The sequence below is a fragment of the Ailuropoda melanoleuca genome, chromosome 11, assembly GCF_002007445.2.
Source record: "Ailuropoda melanoleuca isolate Jingjing chromosome 11, ASM200744v2, whole genome shotgun sequence".
Classification (NCBI taxonomy): domain Eukaryota; kingdom Metazoa; phylum Chordata; class Mammalia; order Carnivora; family Ursidae; genus Ailuropoda; species Ailuropoda melanoleuca.
The window spans coordinates 14,834,217-14,855,889 of record NC_048228.1 but is presented as its reverse complement, the minus strand read 5'-3'; the positions used below and the strand labels follow the sequence as shown (position 1 = coordinate 14,855,889).

The window sequence follows — 21,673 nt, the reverse complement described above, 5'->3', positions numbered from 1 at the left end:
CTAGAGGAGCAGTCTGCCCTCCATCTTTAGCCTGCTGGGCACTATTGAAACCAGTCATATCAGAAAAATGAAATATTTTTAAAGATTTCATTTATTTATTTGTCAGACAGAGAGAGAAAGCAAGCACAAACGAGGGGAGCAGCAGGTAGAGGGAGAAGCAAGCCCCTTGACAAGCAAGGAGCCTGATGCGGGACTCGATTCCCAGGACCCTGGGATCATGACCTGGGCCGAAGGCAGGTGCTTAACCGACTAAGCCACCCGGGCGCCTCCAAAAAAATGAACTGTTTGAGAATATGAGAGAACATTTTCTCCACGGAGAGGGGACATTGTTGGAAGAACTACTCTTCTAGGGCACCTGGGTGGCTCAGTCGGCTAAGCATCTGCCTTCAGCTCAGGTCATGATCCCAGGGTCCTGGGATCGAGCCCCACATTGGGCTCCCTGCTCAGCAGGGAGTCTGCTTCTCCCTCTCCCTTTGTCCCTCCCCCCAGCTTGTGCTCTCTCTCACCCAGTCTAATAAATAAAATCTTTTTTAAAAAATTCTATATTCTATTCTATATTCTAGGAGCTTGTTAGATTCAGTGTTGTGGCTGAAACTTAAGTGTGGTCATATAACTTTGTGATGATTAATATCATCTTATGATATGCCAGGATAGTAGTGAGGCACCTGCTACAGCTCTCATTCCATGTTTTAGTAAAGAAACCAAGAGTCCTATCCCACTTAAGAAGATTGAGGAATTTCCCATGCTCGATTAAACTGTAGGTCAGGGAAAATGTAGGAAATAAAACATGCCCAAGTAGGAAAAACCAAAAGAATGACAACAGGGCTCAAGGAAATAGGAGTTTCTTGACAGAAAGTCTTCTTCCAAGAACTTGAGAGAAAGGCAAGCATGAGAAACACGAGTACCACCAAGGCGCAACTTGGCTTCTGTTACTATGACTTTACCACTTCTCAGCCTCTTTCATCCTTTCTCCTTTCTTCCCTTCAGTTTTCTCTAATTTTCCAAATAACAATTCCTACATTTCCTTTTTTCCTCCTTGTTTATGCCTTAGTTTTCACTAAATACTGAGTAGCTTCTTCTCAGAGCTAATGAGGAACCCAAATAAATTATGGAATTATTTTCTTGTGACTGTGGTGTCACAACCCATGTCAGAATGACCTACTGCTGGAGCTCTGCCACTCATTTCTTTATTCACATTCCCTTGATGCCATTTCCTACTTATCCCCCCATTCTCTCTAAACTACAGATTACACAAAGACACTAAGAGTTCTAAGGTCCTTGGGAATGGTTGTATATTTCCATTTTGCAGTGATTTTATACCAGTTTCTCATGTTGAAAAACTTTTACAAGAGTTTTGTCACAGTTTCTTGTTGTTCCCTGAATAACAGGTTTTCTTTGCTACATTTCATGTTCAAAGCCTTATATGTATCAAAGAAAGTATAAATGGTGTTTTCTAAATACATATATGTGAGTACATAATTGGATGGATGGATGGATGGTTGGATGGGTGATGGATGGATGGATGGATGGATGGATGGATGGATGGGCAGACATTCATTGTAACTGGAATTAACTGAACAATATTTTTCCCCTGAAGGAACTGAAGAGGAAGATGAAGGGGATGACCATCTTCTGGGGTCTGTGGATGAGTTTTGGTGGTTTCCTCATATGTGGAGCCATATGCAACCCCACCTCTTCCATAATGAGTCATCTTTGGTGGAGCAGATGATTCTCAACAAAAAATTTGCCTTAGTAAGTAACTCACTTTGAATATTACATTGAACTATAGTGTACACTGGCATTAGAACAACTTGGTATTGCAGCGTTTCAGGATGTGACCTTTGAATTTGTATTGAATGCTCAATACTATGCTTAATGCTTTGAGGGTCTAATTTAAGAAAAAATTCACAGGGGTGGAGTTAGGATGGTGGAGAAGTAGGGGACCCCAAGTTTGCCTGGTCCTCGAATACAGCTAGGTCATTATCAAATCATTCTGAATACCTGCAAAATCAATTGGAGATCTGAGAAAAGAAATGCTGCAATTCTGTGAGCAGAAAGGCGACTACTTTATGGAAGGTAGGAGGTGCAGAGATGCGAATCCAGGGTGATATATCTGATGATACAGTGGAGGTGAGGGAACCTGCTTAAGGAGGTTACTGCAAGGTATTGTAAGCAGCTGAACACAAAATCGAAACTTTTAGAAGTCTGCTACAGTGGGGATGTCCCTGGCTTAAAGGTGCTCAGGTGGGGAAGCCGGGTGGAATCTCAGGTGTGACAGGGGTCACTCAGGATCCCTGGGATCACAATAAGAATGGAGGTGCCTGAGTGTTGCAGAGTTCCCAGGCACAGGAGTGGGGAAGCGGCAGAGAACAGAGGGTCTAAATGCCAGCTTTCTGCTCGGTGTTGCCCTAAACTCCAAACTGCTGCACAGTCATGTGACTGCTTTCCTAGGAGCAGTCCAGCAAAAGACAGAAGCATGGCGAGACCCCCTTCGTCCCCAGGGAGGAACAGTGCAGGTCCGTACTGCAGAAGTCTGTAAAATTTGGAGTTTTGAAATTCAGTCGCGTGCCTGAGATAAAAACTCTCGGTCACAGGCTAGGTGAACAAATAGTTCAGAAACCAGGGAGACAAGAGTGATTGCTTTTCTGTTAGGGCTCACTGAAGGGGGGGGTGCAAATTTGCAGTTCCCAAGCTAGAGAGCAGGGCGCAGCCATATCATCCCACCCATCAGTGCTGAAAGCCTTCAGGGAACGAAACAGCTCCATAGTGGAATCTGGAGCTTACAGCCCAGCCTCCTTGCAAGAGAGACACAAGTGCAAGAGGGCAAGTGCACCGGAGACTCAGCGCAGCAAGCCCCTCCCCCAGAAGACCAGCAGGGACGACTAAACTGGCTCACACCAAGTTTACTGATCATAGAGGGCTGCAAAGCTTCAGCTCTTGGGGAAAACAGTATATAGCATTCATTGTTGTTTTTGTTTTTAGTTTTTCAATATTATTTTTTCAGTTATTCTCTTATTTTTCAATTCTTTTTAATTTTTTTAATTTTTATACATTATATATATGTGTATATTGTTTCTTTCATTGTATTTTATTTTATTTTATTTTATTTTTGTATATATATAAGTTTTTCTTTCTTTCTTATTTTGGGATCTTGTTTCTTTTAACAAGCAGACCAAAATACACCCAGAATCTAGTTCTTTGCTTTATTTCTTGTTTGTTTTTTTCTTGTTTTGTTTTTTGTTTTTTTCTGGTTCTTTTTGTTTTTTTTCTGTTGTTGTTGTTGTTGTTATTGTTGCTTTTGTTCTTTCTTATATTCTTCTCTGGACAAAATAATGAGATGGAGAAATTCACTACAAAGAAAGAACAGGAAGTAGTATTCACTGCCAAGGATTTAATCAATATGGATATAAGTAAGATGTCTGAACTAGAGTTTAAAACAACGATTATAAAGATACTAGCTGGGCTTGAAAACATAGAAGACACTAGAGAATCCCTTACTGTAGAAATAAAAAAACTAAAATCTAGTCAGGCCGAAATCAAACATGTTATTACCGAGATGCAGTCCCAAATGGAGGATATAAAAACAAGGATGAACGAGGCAGAAGAGAGAGTCAGAGATATAGAAGATAAAATGATGGAAAATAAGGAAGCTGAAAAGAAGAAAGAAAACTACTGATCACAAAGGGAGACAGAGAACTCACTGATCCCATAAAATGAAATAATATCTGGGTGATACGGGTCCCAGAAGATGAGAAGCAGGAGAGAGGGGCAAGAGGTTATAGCAGCAATGTCCACAATAGCCAAAATATGGAAAGAGCCCAGGTGTCCATAGACAGATGAATGAATAAAGAATAGGTGGTATATATATATATAGATAGATATAGATATAGATATAGATATAGATATAGATATAGATATAGATATAGATATACACACAATGGAATATTACTCAGCCATCAAATAGAATGAAATCTTGCCATTTCCAATGACATGGATGGAACTACAGAGTATTATGCTAAGTGAAATAGTCAGAAAAAGACAAATATCATATGATTTCACTCATGTGGAATTTAAGAAACAAAACAGGCGAACAGAGGGGAAAGGAAGGGAAAATAAAATAAGATGGAAATAGAAAGGAAGGCAAATCATAAGAGATACTGAACTCTAGGAAACAAACTAAGGGTTGCTGGAGGCGAAGTGGGTGGGGGAAGGGGTGATTGGGTGATGGGCATTAAGGAGGGTACTTGATTTCATGAACACTGGGTATTGTATGCAACTGAGGAATCACTAAACTCTATCCCTGAAAGTAATAATACAGTATACGTTAACTAAATTGAATTTAAATAAAGAATTTTAAAAAGAAAACCTTCACAAGACACAAGACTTACCTACATGACAGTTTAGTCAGAACTCATAAGACATGGCTCCCTGTCTAGAAGGAGCTTCTTGCTGTGCCAGGAACGCAAAATAAGCACATAAAACAATCATCTAACAAAATGAGATATTCCATGACCTAGTGCCAAACTGTACAGCTATAAAACCCCACAGCTCAGAGAATTAAGTGTCACTGGGAGTTGCCAGGAAAATGTACTTATAGAAATAGGATTTTAGGTACACCTGAAATAAGAATAAGATTTACAGGTCAGGAAGAACTGGAGTGCCATGAGGATGAGGGAAAAGACCATGTAGGAGACCATAACGTGGGGAACTAATTAATGAAGAGTCGAGCCAGGAAGGCAATAGAAATGGGAAGAAAACCATTTAAACACATTGCAAACACATACATTATAGTGATGGAACATTCATGTGACTGATACACTGTTTTATACTGAGGGGTTTCTGATTCCTGACAGGGAAATTTACAGTAAATTTCTAATAAGTACAGTATTCAAGAAAACGTGCTTGTAATCAGCAGGGATAGTATATGGTGTTTACAAGCCCATACAGCATTTGTGTTTCTATGAATAATACTAACGGGCGCACAAACACATGGGAGGACTCCAGACGGGCAGTTGTCGATTTACCCAGCATTCTCCCACCCTGGGCAGGGAGTGCCTTGGGGCAGGAACTATAGTCTGTTCATCACAATATGGCAGTTCCTGTATCATGAAAGTACTCAATAAGTATTTGTAGCATAAATGATCAAGGCAACAGAAACTGCCACTCAAAAAGGATTTGAAATGTAATATATTTTTTTATTATAGCCTTTTTTTCTTATTTGCAAACCATAGGCTGATATTACAGTGTTCATAAATTATATTGTGAATAATTCTAAAACCGTCAAATCATGTTTCTAAGCAAATCCTATTAATTGTAGACTTATCCCAGTGTGCAAAATGAATTAAAATACACAGCACTGGTTAATTTAAGTATGATTTTGAAAAACTCTAAAATATAATTGCTCTCTTGACAAACAGAAAATGTTTTACCAGAGATTTAAACTCTTGACCCTATAACTAGAAGTGATTGATTTGAAATAAAACAGCTCAACTTTGATGTTTCCCCACATATATGCCTTTCCCAACATTACAGTCCTTACACATTATAGTTCCCAGTGTTATATGTTCTTAAACAGTATAGTTCTATTTATCACCACCTACCCTTAACATATTTCACCCTAAAATGGCATAAGAGATGGTGGTTGTCAATCTGTGGAAACAAAAGCAAGGGTTATGTCTCCCTAGGCTGGCCACCTGGCCATATAACTCCACTTTTTGGTTACTCCGTGTTTCAGAGACTGGACTCACTTATCATGGAGATGTATTCTATATAAACTGCCAGAGCCAAGATGTTTGGGTAGTCAATCCACATGGTACCTTACTTAAATGTGTACAAGAAGAGGTTAGAATTTATAAAAATATTTTTTTTCTTGAGGATAAGGAAGACCAAACACTTTACAGATAGCATTAGGAGCCCACACTTGTCTTTGAACTTCAGTGACTGCCCAAAACAGATACGCAGCTTCACGCGAACCACGGCCATGCACTGCTATTTTGTCAAGAAGATGAGAAGAGTGTCCTTCATACTCATACTGTGAAAATGTTCTGGTAGAACTTGCAAACTCTTGTGAGATGAACAGCCTCCTCCCCCCGCCCCACCACAGAATATAAACAGAAATGGTAAACAGCATGTAAGAGTGTGTAAACGTTGTCTGAATTTTTAATGAAAGCACTAAAAACTCTGTCTCAACACAGCAAACATTAATATTGTCATCTTCAAAAGTCTAAGACTTGCTGATATAAGCAACATTAATCTGCAAGAAAAGATGTGAAGAAGAAAATTACTTTGTATTTTCTTCTTTAATCTGTGGAGAAAGAAAGGAATTTGTGAAAGAAGAAAATACACAAATAGAGTGAAAGAAAGTACGAATAAAAAATTAAAAACTGGGAAATAAGCAGGGAGGTTTTTGTTGTTTGTTGTTGCTTTCAAAAGAAAATAGTTTATCAAGGTAGATTTGATGAATGACATGACATTCATTGCTATCTATATTCCTCTGCCACTAAAAAAGTATCTAGATAATAGGTATTCTATTATTACTAGAATGAATCAATCAATAAATATTATGTTTGTACGTAAGAGTAAATACTCGAAAGTACACATAGCAAGAACGGACATGTCAGGAATTACACACGTTTTTTAGAATTCTCAACTGAAAAGCATCATGAATTGAAAGAATAATTCAGAACTGAAATTTAGTCATTCTCACTCCTCACTCAAATGCCAAGCAAAGGACATTTTCTTTGAAATGTCATTCCTAACTACAGGTTGACAACCCAAATTATGGTCCTCAAGGCATACAGAACAGTCACAGAGAGTCTTCTGAAATAAGGCCAAATGTGTTCTTTAATGTTAATCAAATATAGGACCCATGGATTTTTTTTTGGGGGGAGGGGCGGTCAGGAAAGGACAGATAAGAAAAAAGACTAAATCTAGGACCAGTCCCTCCCAGCCATAACCACACGAAAGAGACTATGCATGTAAAGAGATTGTGAACAGTGATTAGAACCTAACAAACAGTAGACGGCAGCTGTTGTTTTTATCATCATTATATATTCAGATCAGAAAATTGCCGTCTTTAATTTTTGCCTAGGCTCCTCGGGTGTTTAGAGTGACAAGTAAGAGGAACAAAAATCCTCAAGGTTAAAAGCTTATTCTGTATTCGATGACATTTGGTTCATGTGAATTTTATACATTTTCTAAACAAATGTAAACTCTTTTACTTCCCATTAAGGCATTAGGGTTACAAAGCTGCTTTGCTGCTAGATGTAAAGAGGTAAGGAGAAAGGGTTTTAGTTTTTTATATATCCTGTATTATTTCCTTTAATTCTTATAACAACCTTGAATTGTAGGTATATTTATTCTCACTTTATAGATAAGGAAACTGCAAATCAGAGAAATACAGTGACTCACTCAGGATTATAAAGCTCACTAGGGGTAAAATTAAGCCCAGAAATCCAGGTCTTCTAAAACTATATGAACTGTGACATACCCCCTTCCCCCAGGCTTTCTCACTAGCCTGTTAACCCAATTCAAAGGAGTAAGTCTAGATTTCCCTTCTGCCTGGTAATCCAAAGGAATATTTGGTAATTTTGATAACATAAGGGAAATTGAGAAGTAGAGATGGGTCTCCTAAGGCAGCTTTTCCCTGAGGTTCCCTAAGATAGGCAGAATTTCTAAAATGTTGGAAAAGGAGACAAACAACTAAATCTGAGGCCCTTTCCACGTGAATGAGTATCTTTTGTCACGGATAGAGAGGCTACTTTAATTCAATGGAAACTATTCTGGAAGAAATTTTGCCTCAACTATCAACTCACTAGATGAAAAAAGCAAAAGTTCAACATGTGCTAATAACAGTGCATGTCTAAATTAGGTGAGAGCCTGCTTTTCTCCAGCAGCTTGCAGGCTCTGAATTTTAACATGAGCATGAGTGTTTCTCCCAGTGAAGGAACTGAAAGAACATACAAAGAAGCAATGTGTTGCTCTGGGTATTCCAACAAGATTGGAGTTCATGGATAAAATTCAACATTCAAATGAGTGATTGAATTAGAAAACATTTGAAGTTTGTTTCCAACTAAGAGAATCTGAGACTATTACGTAAAACTCTTTTGTCTGAGCATTCTCTATCACCATATATATGGTCAAACACCTGTTATTTTCATTGAGTTTTAGCAAGTGCATCTGATCTATTATCCTTTTGCACAATAATGGACACTTCTGTCTCACAAGGGAATTTGATGTCCATTTTAAGTTAGCTTTGAAAGCTCTAATAGCTTATTATGGAAGGTCAAGTAAATCCTTTAAGCAAATTTGCATTTGATGGTTATAACCACCAGGAAATACAGTGTTAGAGGCTGATTAGAAAATATTTTTAGTTATCAAATATGGGCTAATTCAGGTATTAAAATGAAATGTTAACAAGGGTGGGTTTTTTTGAAAGGTACCATATCTGAGGCAAGGATTAATTATGACATTTGTTAATGACCAACAACACAGTTTGAAATATCTATTTATAGCTTTTAAAATTGGGGAAAAAATCCATTCAATAAGTAAATAACTTATTGCATTTAAGCCTCAAAAAATCATCAATATATATACTGTCAATGGAAGAATTAGATATAACATTTTTGGTAAATTATGGTGGTTTAATTTTAATGATAAAATAATTAGTAGAAACTTTCGCCATAGAACTCATTGCCAATATCAGATAATACTTAACACTGTTAGACAGTAGTATTAAAATTAGTAGTAGTAGAACAATGTTTCTAATCCTGAGTACATAAAATCTTGCCGAGGACTGTACTTTTTTACTGCATTATCATTATTCGTTCAAATAGTGTTCTTTGCCCCCCTTCTTTTCCAAGTTCAGCAGAACTGCTAATTCACATTGGCTGAAATGTCTCTTGTCAAGTGAGCAACCTTCTAGATTGGTGAGCACATTAACTTTTCTAATATGGAAATAAAGATTATAGTATCAAAATGTAATTTAAAATATATTGAAAGACTTGCTGGCTTAAGGAATATATGATAATCTTTTAATTAGTTTGCTTGCCAGCTAGAGAATGAATGAATTCTATCATTTTCACTTCAGTGAAGCACTTCATAAAAAGACACATTAGATTTTTATTTTATTAATATTGAAAACAAAGCACAATTCTAGTGGTCCTAATAGAAACAGAGTTCAAATCAGGATGTAAAAGTATGCCCTGAGCTGGTAAACCACTTCTGGAGTTATCCAAGCAGCACAGTTTAAGAAAGACCCTAGCCATTACTCAGAGCATGACGACCAATAAGGTGAAGTCTATCATTTACTTCATGAAAACAATGGCTGTAGGAACTGGGTAAGGACAAGACACAGAAGAGGAGACAAAGGGATATGTTATCAGGACTAATATTCAACTTAAAAGGACTAGTATGGCCATGCCAGTGATTCCAATATTGAAATGTGTCAGTGCTATTACTTTTACCCCCACTACTACCTCAGACCCTCCCCCAGGATGTCCCAAACCTCCCAACTACTCAGTAGCCAGAGGGGCCTGGCTCAGAGTCGCCAGCATCCATCTCCAGCTCTCCAGTTGGCAATAGTTCTGAGTGATCAGTTGCATAGAATGCTGGCTGGTAAATATTTTGAATATTAGCCCCTGAATATAATCAGTTGTATGATTTACAAGGAACTTGAATGAGTGTATTCAGAAGGTAAGCTATAGAAGAGGGAAGACAATTCTCCACATTCAAGGGGAGTTGTTCTTCTAATCTAGGTAGTTGTGTACATAGAATGGTGACGGACACCTAGGAGGTGCTCGGCGTTTGGTAGATGAAAATATAAATAAATATTCTTCCAGATCTTAAGATTTTATCCTTACTGTTTAAAAATGTAGGTTTTATTATTATTTGAGTATGGTGAGATCAGTAGATCAAGAGAGGATTGCCACTGAAAAGATAGCCTGATACAGTTCCCATAGAGGAGAGAGCACACCATGCTATCCAAGCCCCACGGGGTAGCATTCGAGTCAGTCAAGAAACAGAGTAAGGGGAATGCATGGGCAGGAGCCGTTACTGTGGCTACAGTAGAGGAGAGGCAAGACAAGGGAGGGTAAAACAGGCTCAGGACTGGCTGGTGGGATGACAATCTCAGCGGTCACTGATGTAAAGGGATTCTTTCCAATTGTGTCATACCTGGCCTGGAGGGATCAGGGCAGGGAGGCAGCAGCTCAGTGAGAGTAGGGACCCTGAACTGGTCGGTTGGCACTTGAAGAACATGCTCTTGGGTAGGTGTTTAATTATCTCTAGGAACTGGATAGCCCTGGGAGAGGCGGTCTTTGCAGGGTCTGCAAGGTCTCAGATGTCAAAGCATCAGAAATATAGAAAATAAAAAGGCATGATTAACACCGTTACCTATGCTTCTAAGTTATGTATCTTGAAGCATTCCATAGGTTTTCAGATGCCCTCATCATCCCAGTTGCCATAATTGTACAACCTCTAACTCGTCATTCTACTTCCCAGTATATGTTGCCCCAATCTGACCATTATTAGAACAGAACACAGTAAAACATTTTTCTCTTCATGTACACTTAATTTCTATTTATGTAGCCAAAGATCACATTTTTTAAACCATCATATCACATCTGTGTCTGCCAGACCTTCTGTCCATGAGCTATTTAGTGAGCCTTCAGGTATTTGTTTTTGTCCAATAGATTTTGTTCACTCAATGCTAGCTTTGAGATTAAAACTGTCCCTTTAACATTTCATAGTTGTTATGTGCTCTGTGTTTCAGTCTACCAACATACTTGTAAAGATTGATTCTGTTGTTTAACATACATTACATCTTTCCTAGCTTTGTGTCATCCACATATCTTACAAGTATATTTTGTCAGTATGACTTTCACATTTTCATCAAGTTATTGATCATGTTGAACAGGCTCAGAATAGCACGTCTTAAGATAATTAAAAATCTACAAGGTTTTTTTTTTTAATTACCTTAAAATGTGCTCTTCTCAACCTGGAAAATATCAAAATACTTTAGTTGATAATACTTTACAATTTAGTTCATCATGTCTTTCATCTAAGTTTATGTTTATACCATCATATGTATTTTGAAAAGCTGTTCTCTCTGATAGAGGAAAGCAGAATCACAAGAGATACTGATCATCAAAGTATTTCAGCCTCCCCCTCTCCAACTGTGAACATGGAATATTCCTAGTGTATCTTTTGCTGATTAGATTTGTTTTTAATTAGCAACTTCTGGAAAATAAACTCACTTTGAACTTTAGCCACCTTCGTGTTATTTGTTTACCTTTTTTGTTTATTTTGTTTTGGTAGTTGTTTTCATCCTTGGTTATGTGCACTTCCTTTCATCTCATGTACCTGGTGTACGTGAGGGCCCTGTAAGTAGTTAGTTTCTTTAGACAATAGCTAATAATATTAACCCTTCATTATGTGGCTGGAACTCTTAATTAATAATCTCATTTTTTCCTATTATTAATCATATTTAATCCAGCCCCTGCTGGTCTCTCTCTCTCTCCCTCTCTCTGTTGCTCTCTCTCTCTCAAATGAATAAATAAAAAATATGTAAAGAAATTAATCCCCATCACAACCCTTCTGATGTCATCTCCATTTTATAGAAAACAAAGCTGATATTTGAAGAGGTTTAGTAATTGCTCCAAACCACACAGCTAAGCCACAGATCTGGCACTTGAATTCAGACGTTTCTGACTCCTAATCACTATATTAAATAGATGTTTTCTTCCTTGTTTTGAATAATTATAATTCTCTGGAAAGAACTACAGTTTTTTTTGAAAAGAAGCTATCCTTCTTTAGCTGTACTCCTTTAGTGTATTCCTAGCAATTGTTTCACCTTTTTTCATCAGAATGTTTTAGAACCTGCTTTCCTAAATTGAAATTTCGTATCTAATTACTTTCAGAATTACATATTTTAAGCATTTTGAACTCCAAGATGACACTGTCATCTCCTTCCCAGAGTTCTGTTTCTTCCACATAGGCTGTAGGATCACAGAACATTAGAGGGGGAGTGTTGAGGATAGAGAGAAGCAGAGATACTAGATGTTAGTAGACAAATTGGATTACTATGGAAATAGTCAAGGAAGAGGCTTAACTTCTTAACTTTCGTTAAAGACCAGCTTTAACTAAGCTAACAGAAATGAGACTATAAAGGAGAGCAATATGAAAACTATTTCTGAAATAGAATCAATAGTGCTTCTTATTGGATGGGCGATGAGGAAGCAAAAGGTAATAAGAGTCAAAAATAACATCAAGGTTTGAGCCTCCCAATTTTCTATCTGTGCATGTCGGGGTTTTTTTTTTTTTAAGATTTTATTTATTTATTCGACAGAGATAAAGACAGCCAGCAAGAGAGGGAACACAAGCAGGCGAAGTGGGAGAGGAAGAAACAGGCTCATAGCGGAAGAGCCTGACATGGGGCTCGACCCCACAACGCCAGGATCACACCCTGAGCCGAAGGCAGACGCTTAACCGCTGTGCCACCCAGGCGCCCCCTATCTGTGCATGTTTATTTAAAGTATGCAAGTATGAACTGCTGCTTTTCCTTAAAAACTCCAGATTTCACCCACATGAGGATACCGGCCCCTGCCCATTCCAACAGTGGCACAGCATTTTTTCTCATTTAGCTACATCATTACACTTTTGAAAGTGGTTTTGATTACTTCAGAAACTTAGTCCTTTTCTTTGTAAATGCTTTTCTGGATTACTTTTTCCATTCTATAGGAAGACTTCATATGGGAAGTCTTTTTTCCAGTCTATTGGAAGACTCCTTAACAAGCTGGAGAATGTGGAAAACTGTTCTTCGATTCCTTTCCTTTTTGTCCTCTAAAAAAAAAAAAATCTACATTGCATCTCCAGCACATATAGGGTGATTTAAACTGGTTTTGTAAAAAGAAAGATAAATTTAGTACATGTCCTACATGGAAATAGTCCCTCAGTGCCCAAATTTATTTGGACACAAAATGAACTCAAAGCCTTTATAAATTCTCCAAGAAATTCTTCGTGGTGGGCTGGAGTCAGATGGGGGGATGGAGCTGGGGAAAGGTTTATTTCCAGATCCAGGCATGCTGCTACTATATTTGACTGCTCCTTCCTTTTTGAGTGTCTTATATTTAATTAAAATGGAGGGGGCATTTGTTTTCAGAGAGGTGATTATAAACATGGGTGGGATGGAAGTAATGGCAAAAGAAGAAATGGCAGTGAAGGCCGCTCAAATGCTAACCTTGCACCTGCTTTGGCATTTTCCTATCTCCCACCCCACGTCCACAGTCATTCAACAATTTCTATGAGCTCTTTCTTTGTACCATATCCTGCTCCATGTCAAAACTTTCTATCCCCACTCCACTTCCACATTTGTCACCCTGCACCTGGATCATTGCAGCAACACATGAACTAACCTCCTTAATTCTCCATTCTTTCCCTTTAATTTATGCTCAGATCAGGGAACACTGTGAAACTTGAAATTCTATTATTCTATTCCCCTACATGAAACAGAACCCTGCATTTCAGTTAGAAAGCTTCTAGACTCTCCAGATGAAATGTAGGAAGAGAAATTTGAGCCTTCAGGTATTTACCAGACACTGTGCTTAGTGCTTTTCACGCGTCCTCAGTAAACACCCTCACATCCACTTCTGAGGCTGATCATTGAGAGTGCGGAAAGTGAGGCTCAGAGCGCTTATATAATTTTCCTTAAATCACACAGCCAGTGAAAAGCTGAGAAAGGATTTGACCCCAGGTCTATCAAGCTCTAAAGCCCAAAAAGTCAGATTTTAATATTCTGAATTTGTTTAAAATAACTCTCTAGGGAAGTAATAACATTCTGATTATAAGGTTTTGGTAACAGCAGTCAGTATCAGTATCGATGGCATGGCTGCTTCTGTTACCAAAACCTTATAATCAGAATTACTTTTTACCATATTTTTCTTTTAAGTAGCTGTTTACATAATCTATGTGATTTATTGTGTTTGTGCAGCCAACACCACAAGTGTTAACTGTCCTGTGGCTATTTTAAATACCACAGGGTATGCAGTAGTAATATCAGTTTTTCTTTTCTTTTTGGAATATTAAACTTCAATTAAAATTGGTACAAGGCAGACTTCAAGATTCCTACTGTAATCAATCCTGTGCATTTTTCGAAAGATTAAATGTGCTTGCGAGTACGTTGGGAATTTGAGCCTGTCCCTGAATTGTTTGTAGCTTTATTACCTCTCAAGGACCCCAAAGGTCCACATAAAGCTCATCACTTCACACTCTGAGAAAGCTGGATTAAACTAAACCCTCCAATTCCTCTGTTGTGTCTCCAGATAATATTAATTTTGGTTGTTTTGCTACACCATTAAAAAAAATCTTCGTAAATTCATTTTTTACATTTCTACAAACTCCTTCATGTGTTTACTTGAAGAAATTGCAGCAATTCAAAAAAAAAAATGAGCCTAGCCTATGTAAGGTCCAAGTGTTTACATCATTCCTTTGAGTATTCTTACAAAAGTACACACTTTAGTGGTGTGTTTACTTATGAAACACTCAACAATGATATGACGACACTTCAGAAATTCTGAAGGGAACTCGAAGAGAGGAAAACAGCATGCTCTGTTAAATAGAAATTTACTTGAAATAAATTACATAATTATTAGGGAAGACTCGAAGAAAATCTGTTGCTCTCCCCAGATAATTCCTTCTTAGAGGTTACCAGTGAAAATGACGGTTAAATTTCAGTATTGGTACTGAATTATTAGCTTAACTTTTGTTACTGGAATTTGTTAATGCATTTGGTGTACTAAATTTCATTTAAGTTTTTCAAATAACTAAGCTGTTAACTTGGGGTGGTACTTGAAGGGGAATATATGGTGTCAAGGAGGGTTTTTATGGATATTGTTAGTACAGTCTTATCAAATTTATGGTTTGCCGGGAGTATTTTTACCTCCCATTTTATACATAATATCAATTACTTTTTCCAGAAAAAAAAAATACATACTTTTTTGTAAAACTTTTTCTAGATAAGATTGATAGTGATACTGTATCTTCTTTTAGGAATGTCTGCTCTTAAATAAGAATTCTGGGGGCACTTGGGGGCTCAGTTGGTTAAGCAGCTGCCTTCGGCTCAGGTCATGATCCTGGGGTCCCGGCATTGAGCCCCGCATGAGCCCCTGCTCAGCAGGGAGCCTGTGTCTCCTTCTCCCTCTGCCAATCCCCCTGCTTGCATGCTCTCTCTCTCTCTCTCTGTCAAATAAATAAATGAAATCTTTAAAAAAAAAAAAAGAATTCTGAAGAGTTTTTTGAAGGGTATAAGTGATGTGAAGGATTCTTAGTTTACCATTTTTCCTTGTCCTTTTGTTTAAAACAGAAACAGAATGTTAATAAAACAAAAGGAAATTACATAGTAATTGACCAATAATATTGTTTATATTATATCTGTCATTCTCTGCAACTCTTTATAAATAATTTTGTTACCCCTACTTGGCAAGCAAGGGAAGTGAGGCCTAGGGAGACCCGCCCAAGGTCCCACAATGAATGAAGGGTAGCACTGAAATTGAGCCCAGGGCTCCTACATCTGTGCTTTCTCCATGATACTATGCTCTTCCTATCCCTGAGACTCTCTGGTAGACACCGACCATTCCATTGTCATGGGGAATTTATGTAAATGTGCCAATCACATTTTAAGAGGTTATTACTTTCTTAAATTTATAGGTGGAAAATTACATGTGTTAAAGATTAGATCATGGATTAAAAACAGTGGGGAGAGCTTCCCTGGTTGGTGAACACAAATCATCTTTAGAAACATTAAAATGCTCCTCAAATTTAAGGGACTAGTTCATAAATCATTTTCTTCATATATATATAGATATAGATATAGATATCTATATATATATCTCAATGTATATATACATACATGTATATATGTGTGTGTATGCACAGGTATGTACATGCACTCATTAGTCTTTTATGATAAAAGGTTCTAATTTCATTTTTCAAACATGCTCCTATCATCTGGAAAAATGTATTCTTTTCTTTGGGAAAAGCAATATCTTCTAAGGAAGACACTTTAAAAAGCAAAGCAAAACAATGTTTTTTCTAGAAACAACTCCAAAATATACTATTAAGCGTGAACATACAGAAACTTTATCATAAACCCATGTAAACTGTAAATGTAAATTCTCAGTACTATGATACAGTTAACCAAAGAATGAACATCTACATACTGAGGAAGTTGGACATCCTAACCAAATGAACTGCAGAAAAACATTTATAAGTTTTTCCAAAATATGTTGTAATGAATTTTAGATTTTTTCCACTATAGAGTATAGAATGTCTGTTTGGTTACCTATCATTGTGGGTTTTCTAATTATATTGGTTTTTAAACTTGCTAATCTGAGAAATACGGAAACAGGCAACAAGTCTAGTCATAAATGGAAATTTAAAAGGTTCTTCTATTAATAAATATTGAAACAGGGGCACCTGGGTAGCTCAGTCAGTTAAGCCTCTGCCTTCAGCTCTGGTCATGATCCCAGGGTCCTGGGATGGAGCCCCACATCAGGCTCTCTGCCCAGCGGGGAGCCTGCTTCTCCCTTTCCCTCTGCCCCTTCCCCTGTTTGTGCACACTTGCTCTCTCTCTCTCTCTCTCTCTCTGTCGAATAAAAAAAAAATCAAAGCTTTAAAAAAAAGATTAAAACAAAAATATTAAAAGTAAAGTACCATTCTATTATGCTTGGCAAAGTAAGTCAGACCAAGAAAGGCAAATACCATATGATTCCACTCATAAACAGAATCTTAAAAAAGACAGAATAAACAAACAAAAAGCAGAATCAGAACTATACATACAGAGAACAAACCGATGGTTGCCAAAGGGGAGGGAGGAAAGGGTTGGGCAAAATGGGTGAAGGAGAGTGGGAGATACAGGCCTGCAGTTATGGAATGAGTAAGTCACAGAAATAAAGAGCAGAGCATAAGGAATACAGTCAATGATATTGTAATAGGGATGTAATGGGACAGATGGCAGCTATACTTGTGGTGAACATAGCAATAATGTATAAACTTGTCAAATCACTAAGTGTACACCTGAAACTAATGTAACATCATGTGTAAACTATACTCAAATTAAAAAAATAGTAAAGTACTATTCTTAATACTAGCAAGAATTTAAGTAAATATTATCAAAGACTGCAATAAACAATGATTCTTCAGTGTTGCTAAAATACCTGAATACCAATTTTTTCCTCTTTTCTTCTTTTGGTTTTTTTTAGGGAATTTTACCAAGGAATTATAGAATCACTTTTTGCTTGATAAAAATGTATTATCTTCACATTCTCTATTTGGAAGTATTTAAATGCATAATTTATGAAAATCTTACAATTTTTATTGTATGGCATAATTTAAAATGTAAGTTCATAATAATAAATGAACATGTCTGTTTTGCACTTGAATAATAATTTTTAACTACAGTCTCAAAAGTGTTTTCAAATATTACTTATATAAGTTATACTTATATAAGAATTTTCCTGTGAGTTACCCATATGTCTGCACATGAACTGAGCGTTTAACTGAGATCATTGAGAAAGCATGAGAGGGAGGTGGTCAGAATCCGTTCACAAACTTACTAATATTTATTGAGTGCTTACTATTGGCAAGATACTGGGCTTATAGCAGTGGATGAAACAGAACCCAGAATTTGCAAAGTCTATTGTTTAGTGAGGAAGACAGACATTAAGAAATAATTATACAGAACAATATTCACTTGCAAATCGTCCTGTGTACTATGAAAAAGAAATGAAGGCTATAAGGAGAAGTCTTAATGTGGACTTAATTTAGATCAGGACTTGTCAGTGAAGGCTTTTTGTAGATATGACAGAATAAATTACCAAAAAGAGGTATCACATTTATCCAGGGGAAGAGTTGGAATAGGGACATGCCAGGCTGCGAAAATCATATATAAGAGGATGCTATGGTAGGAAAGCCCTTGGTGGATTTCAGGAAAAGATTAACGTGACTAAAATACAGTGAAGGGTGGAGGATAGTGCAAAATGAGACTAGAGAGAGGGTCTTATCATGCAAGGCTTGGAGCTATCCTAAGAATTTTGTATTTTATAAGTGCAAGGGGAAACCAAGAATAGACTTTGAATAGAAAGTTATACGATCATATTGTGACTTTTAAGTATTACCTTGGCTGCTATGTGGAAAATGGATTGGATGTAGCAGGAGAGGAAATGGGTAGAAGAGCTAGGAGCCAATGCTACAAAACCATGAAAACCATCGTAGATGGGACCGGCATAATGGTCTCGGGATATGGACCAGGAAAATGGACCAGGATAATGGTGATGACCAAACTGGAGAAAAGTGGATAGATTTAAGATACATGCTGGAGGTAGTACTGATAGGCTATGATAATAGTCTGGACTTAGGACAGAATGAGGAAATAGGTGTCAAGAACAACATCTAACTTTTCCTAAATAGCCATTAGTTGGCTGATGGCTGATAGTGTCATTTAATGACATGGAGGAACCCTGGGGAAAGAGCATATCTGGTAGAGTTGAGAGGTGGAGATGAAGGGTTCAATTGTGAGACTCATTAATCCTACATTTTTTCAAGTGCCTGACTTACATTTTATAGTAACCTAGCCGTATTTCCCAGTCTTTTTGTTCCATGTCCTCCACCAGGAAAATCTTGATATCCTGGAACTAAGATGTTACTTTCAGTCAAGGATTAATGAAGAAGGAGAATTAACTTTTTAAGCTAACATGTCTAGTATTTTAGGCTTTTGGCCCCAGATAACAAAATATTATGTGTTTAATTTCAAATTAAAAGATTTGGAAGAGAAAAATCAGTCAAGAATTAAGCATTATGGCTAAACCCCTCTAAAACCCGATAGTCTGCCTTCCAAAACACACTACCTACCTCTTAGCCCAAACTTTTCCGTGCAAGAACATTTCCAGTGTTCTTTCTGGTATTGAATGCAAATTTGGGGGCCAATTTATATTGCCTTCATCGAAAGCTCTTTTAAAAGATTTCCTACTAACTCTCAATGATTTATAGGCTGGAGCCACATGGCACTGGTTGCAACTATTTGGACAGATCAGGAGGGAAGCAGGCACAGGAAGAGATATTAAGACAGAAGTCACAGAATCCTCACATGAGAGATTCCCAAAATCCACAACGAAAGCAGAAAAGAGGGTTTAATAGCTCTTTTACTGATAAAAAGATGGCCCGGTGGTTTCATAATTTCCACATTATAGTTGAGTAGTAGGATCAGAGCTTATACAAAAATAAATGGAGGCAGGGCAGTAATGACAACAATAAACAACATACAGTGAATGTGTATCATGCACTAAATACTCTGAACCCCTTCAAGATCAGTGCTCTATGACTAATAGTTTAGAGAACAGGACATGAGGCTTAGAGGTCCTAAATCATTTGCCAAACACCACACAGGTAGAAAACGGGAGGGTGAAATGGCCAGATATATCTGACGCCAGAAGTGGAGTTTTCTACCGTGACACATGGCACCAGCACACAAAAGATGAGACTAAGCAGCCTCAGTATTTCTTCGGTGTTAAAGGCTGGAAGTAAAAATAAAATTGCGCATATATTGGTCACCAAATATTTGGGAATATTCCTAAAGAAGGGAAGTGTCCCTGCTGTGTGGGACCATCCTTTTCTTACATGGGGTTCCTGAACACAGAGCTGACCACTTATGGCCTTGAAAACTACCTTGAGCTTTCTATCACCATAATTTCTTACAAATTTGGAGATATTTGAATTTAGTAATACAGTTCCTATCATTGTGAATTTCATCCTTGCTTCTTAAGAAACTGTTAACCTGTAATTGTTAATTTTTTTCCTTTAAATTTCTATGATTGAAATTCATTTTCTTTCCTCTGGTCCACATCACTGCTTCCCTGTTTTTGAACCAATTTACATGAGTACTTCACTGACCTTTTCTAACACAACGTGTGCATTGTGAATTATTTTTAGTTGAAAAAAATTGCTTTAGTTTGAGTTTCTAAAAACCAGTAAAAGGAATGCAGTGAGATATTTTAACTCAGTTTTTAGAGAAATTCTAAATGATATAATAGCAATTCCATTAAATATGGCCATTTCTACAATGATGGAAATACAACGAAGAACACAAAACTTTCTCTGTCACCCTTCAGAAACACAGGCATGGGCCACTCCACTCTAATACCACTCATTCTCTTTCTCATGGAACAAATGTGGCAGCTCCCCTTTTCGGCAATTCCAGTACATCTGACTGAACTCACTCTTAAATGATGGATAGAATTTACAAGATAAGGGGTAAGGGGCATTCCACTTGAGGGGGACAGAGCATACAGTGTACAGCAAAGACTTGAAGGGAATCATCAGAAATTGGGGGTGGGGAGGATGAATGATGGTAGGAGACAGGCTATGTAGACAGGTTTGGGACCAAATGTTGAGGGCCTTTTATGCCATGTGAAGGAGTCGGACATATACTTAAGAAACAATAAACCACTGGCAACCCATTTTCTTTCTTTCAAGGCTTCATATACTTCCTTCACCTGTTATTATATAAGTTAAAAAAAAAAGCTAGCCATACAAACTAGCCAAACAAAGCTAGCTTCTTTTTCCATATCCATGTGGAGCATATTTCTGCAATTCAATTCATTTAGCATCCTGAGACTATGGTTTTCTGTATGTGAAATTGTTCTTTGGCACAAAGAAAAGCCATGACTAATTCAAAGGAGGCCTATTTAGGTGGATCTTTTGAAGACTATACAGCAATTGAAAATACAGATAGAAAAACAAACTATTTTTCAAGAGAAAAAAATACATATCTACTGCTGAAGCCATGGTTATTCTTTTTATAAAAGATGTGTTTCATCTTTTATGCCTGTGCAGTTTCCCTCTATGCCAAAAGATTCCTCTATGATTCAGGATTAATGGACTAACTCAAATGAAAAAGAACAATGACAATTATACAAGGTTTCCCCAAACCCTCTCCAATATATCCAGATGTCACACAAATTTATGTTTGGAATTTTCTGACCTGGTCAGGACAAACTGAATAGAAGATAGTAGTGTGTGTGGTATGCACAAATGTATGTGTGATTTTAAAACTATTTTTTTTTAAATGGACTCATTTTATATACAAAATCTTGACTTCAAACCAACTAAATTTCCAGATTATTTGGCTCTTTCAGTACCTTCCACTTTCTATCACCAGGACTTCAACTTCAAAGAAAATTGCTCTATAAGATTTAACACATTTTCTCACTGCAGGTGTGTGCTTCCTCTAAGGCAGGGAACATAGTCTATTACTGGCCCACATGCTGTGGGACCAGCAGAAATGTGGCAAATTTGGTAGAACCTGGGCAACAGGCAAAATAAAATCCTGTTAGCAGGTCTAGTGAACTTGGAACGTGTTCTGTCCCTCTAATAAATGTGGGTCTTATTTTTGTGGGGAGTGCTGAGTGTTGTTGCAAGTGCCTGTCATTTAAGTTATTGAAATTGTGAGAACAGAAGACTAGGTGGCTAAGACAAGATGCACTAGATGCAGACTCTTTCAACTTATTCATTAAAATCGTTAGTTCTGTTCCGCCCCCTCTTAAACACAAATCTATTAACATCAAGACTGGTGGAATGGTTACCAGGCTTCATGACACCTAAAGGTTGTAATATTTGTCACCTT

At 37.4% G+C, this 21,673-nt stretch overlaps 1 protein-coding gene across 8 annotated transcripts in view; it reads left to right on the top strand.

Moving 5' to 3' along the window:
- Positions 1 to 21,673, top strand: part of NDST3 (N-deacetylase and N-sulfotransferase 3) — a 190,403-nt gene that overhangs the window by 63,477 nt on the left and 105,253 nt on the right. For 6 of the 8 annotated variants that reach the window (XM_034671412.1, XM_034671410.1, XM_034671406.1 and 3 more), the window contains 2 exons: positions 1,598 to 1,752; positions 8,862 to 8,927. In XM_034671412.1, the coding sequence (XP_034527303.1) occupies positions 1,598 to 1,752; positions 8,862 to 8,927 (221 nt within the window). The remainder of the gene's footprint in view (positions 1 to 1,597; positions 1,753 to 8,861; positions 8,928 to 21,673) is intronic. The other 2 variants (XM_002918488.4, XM_034671411.1) reach the window with 1 other exon arrangement.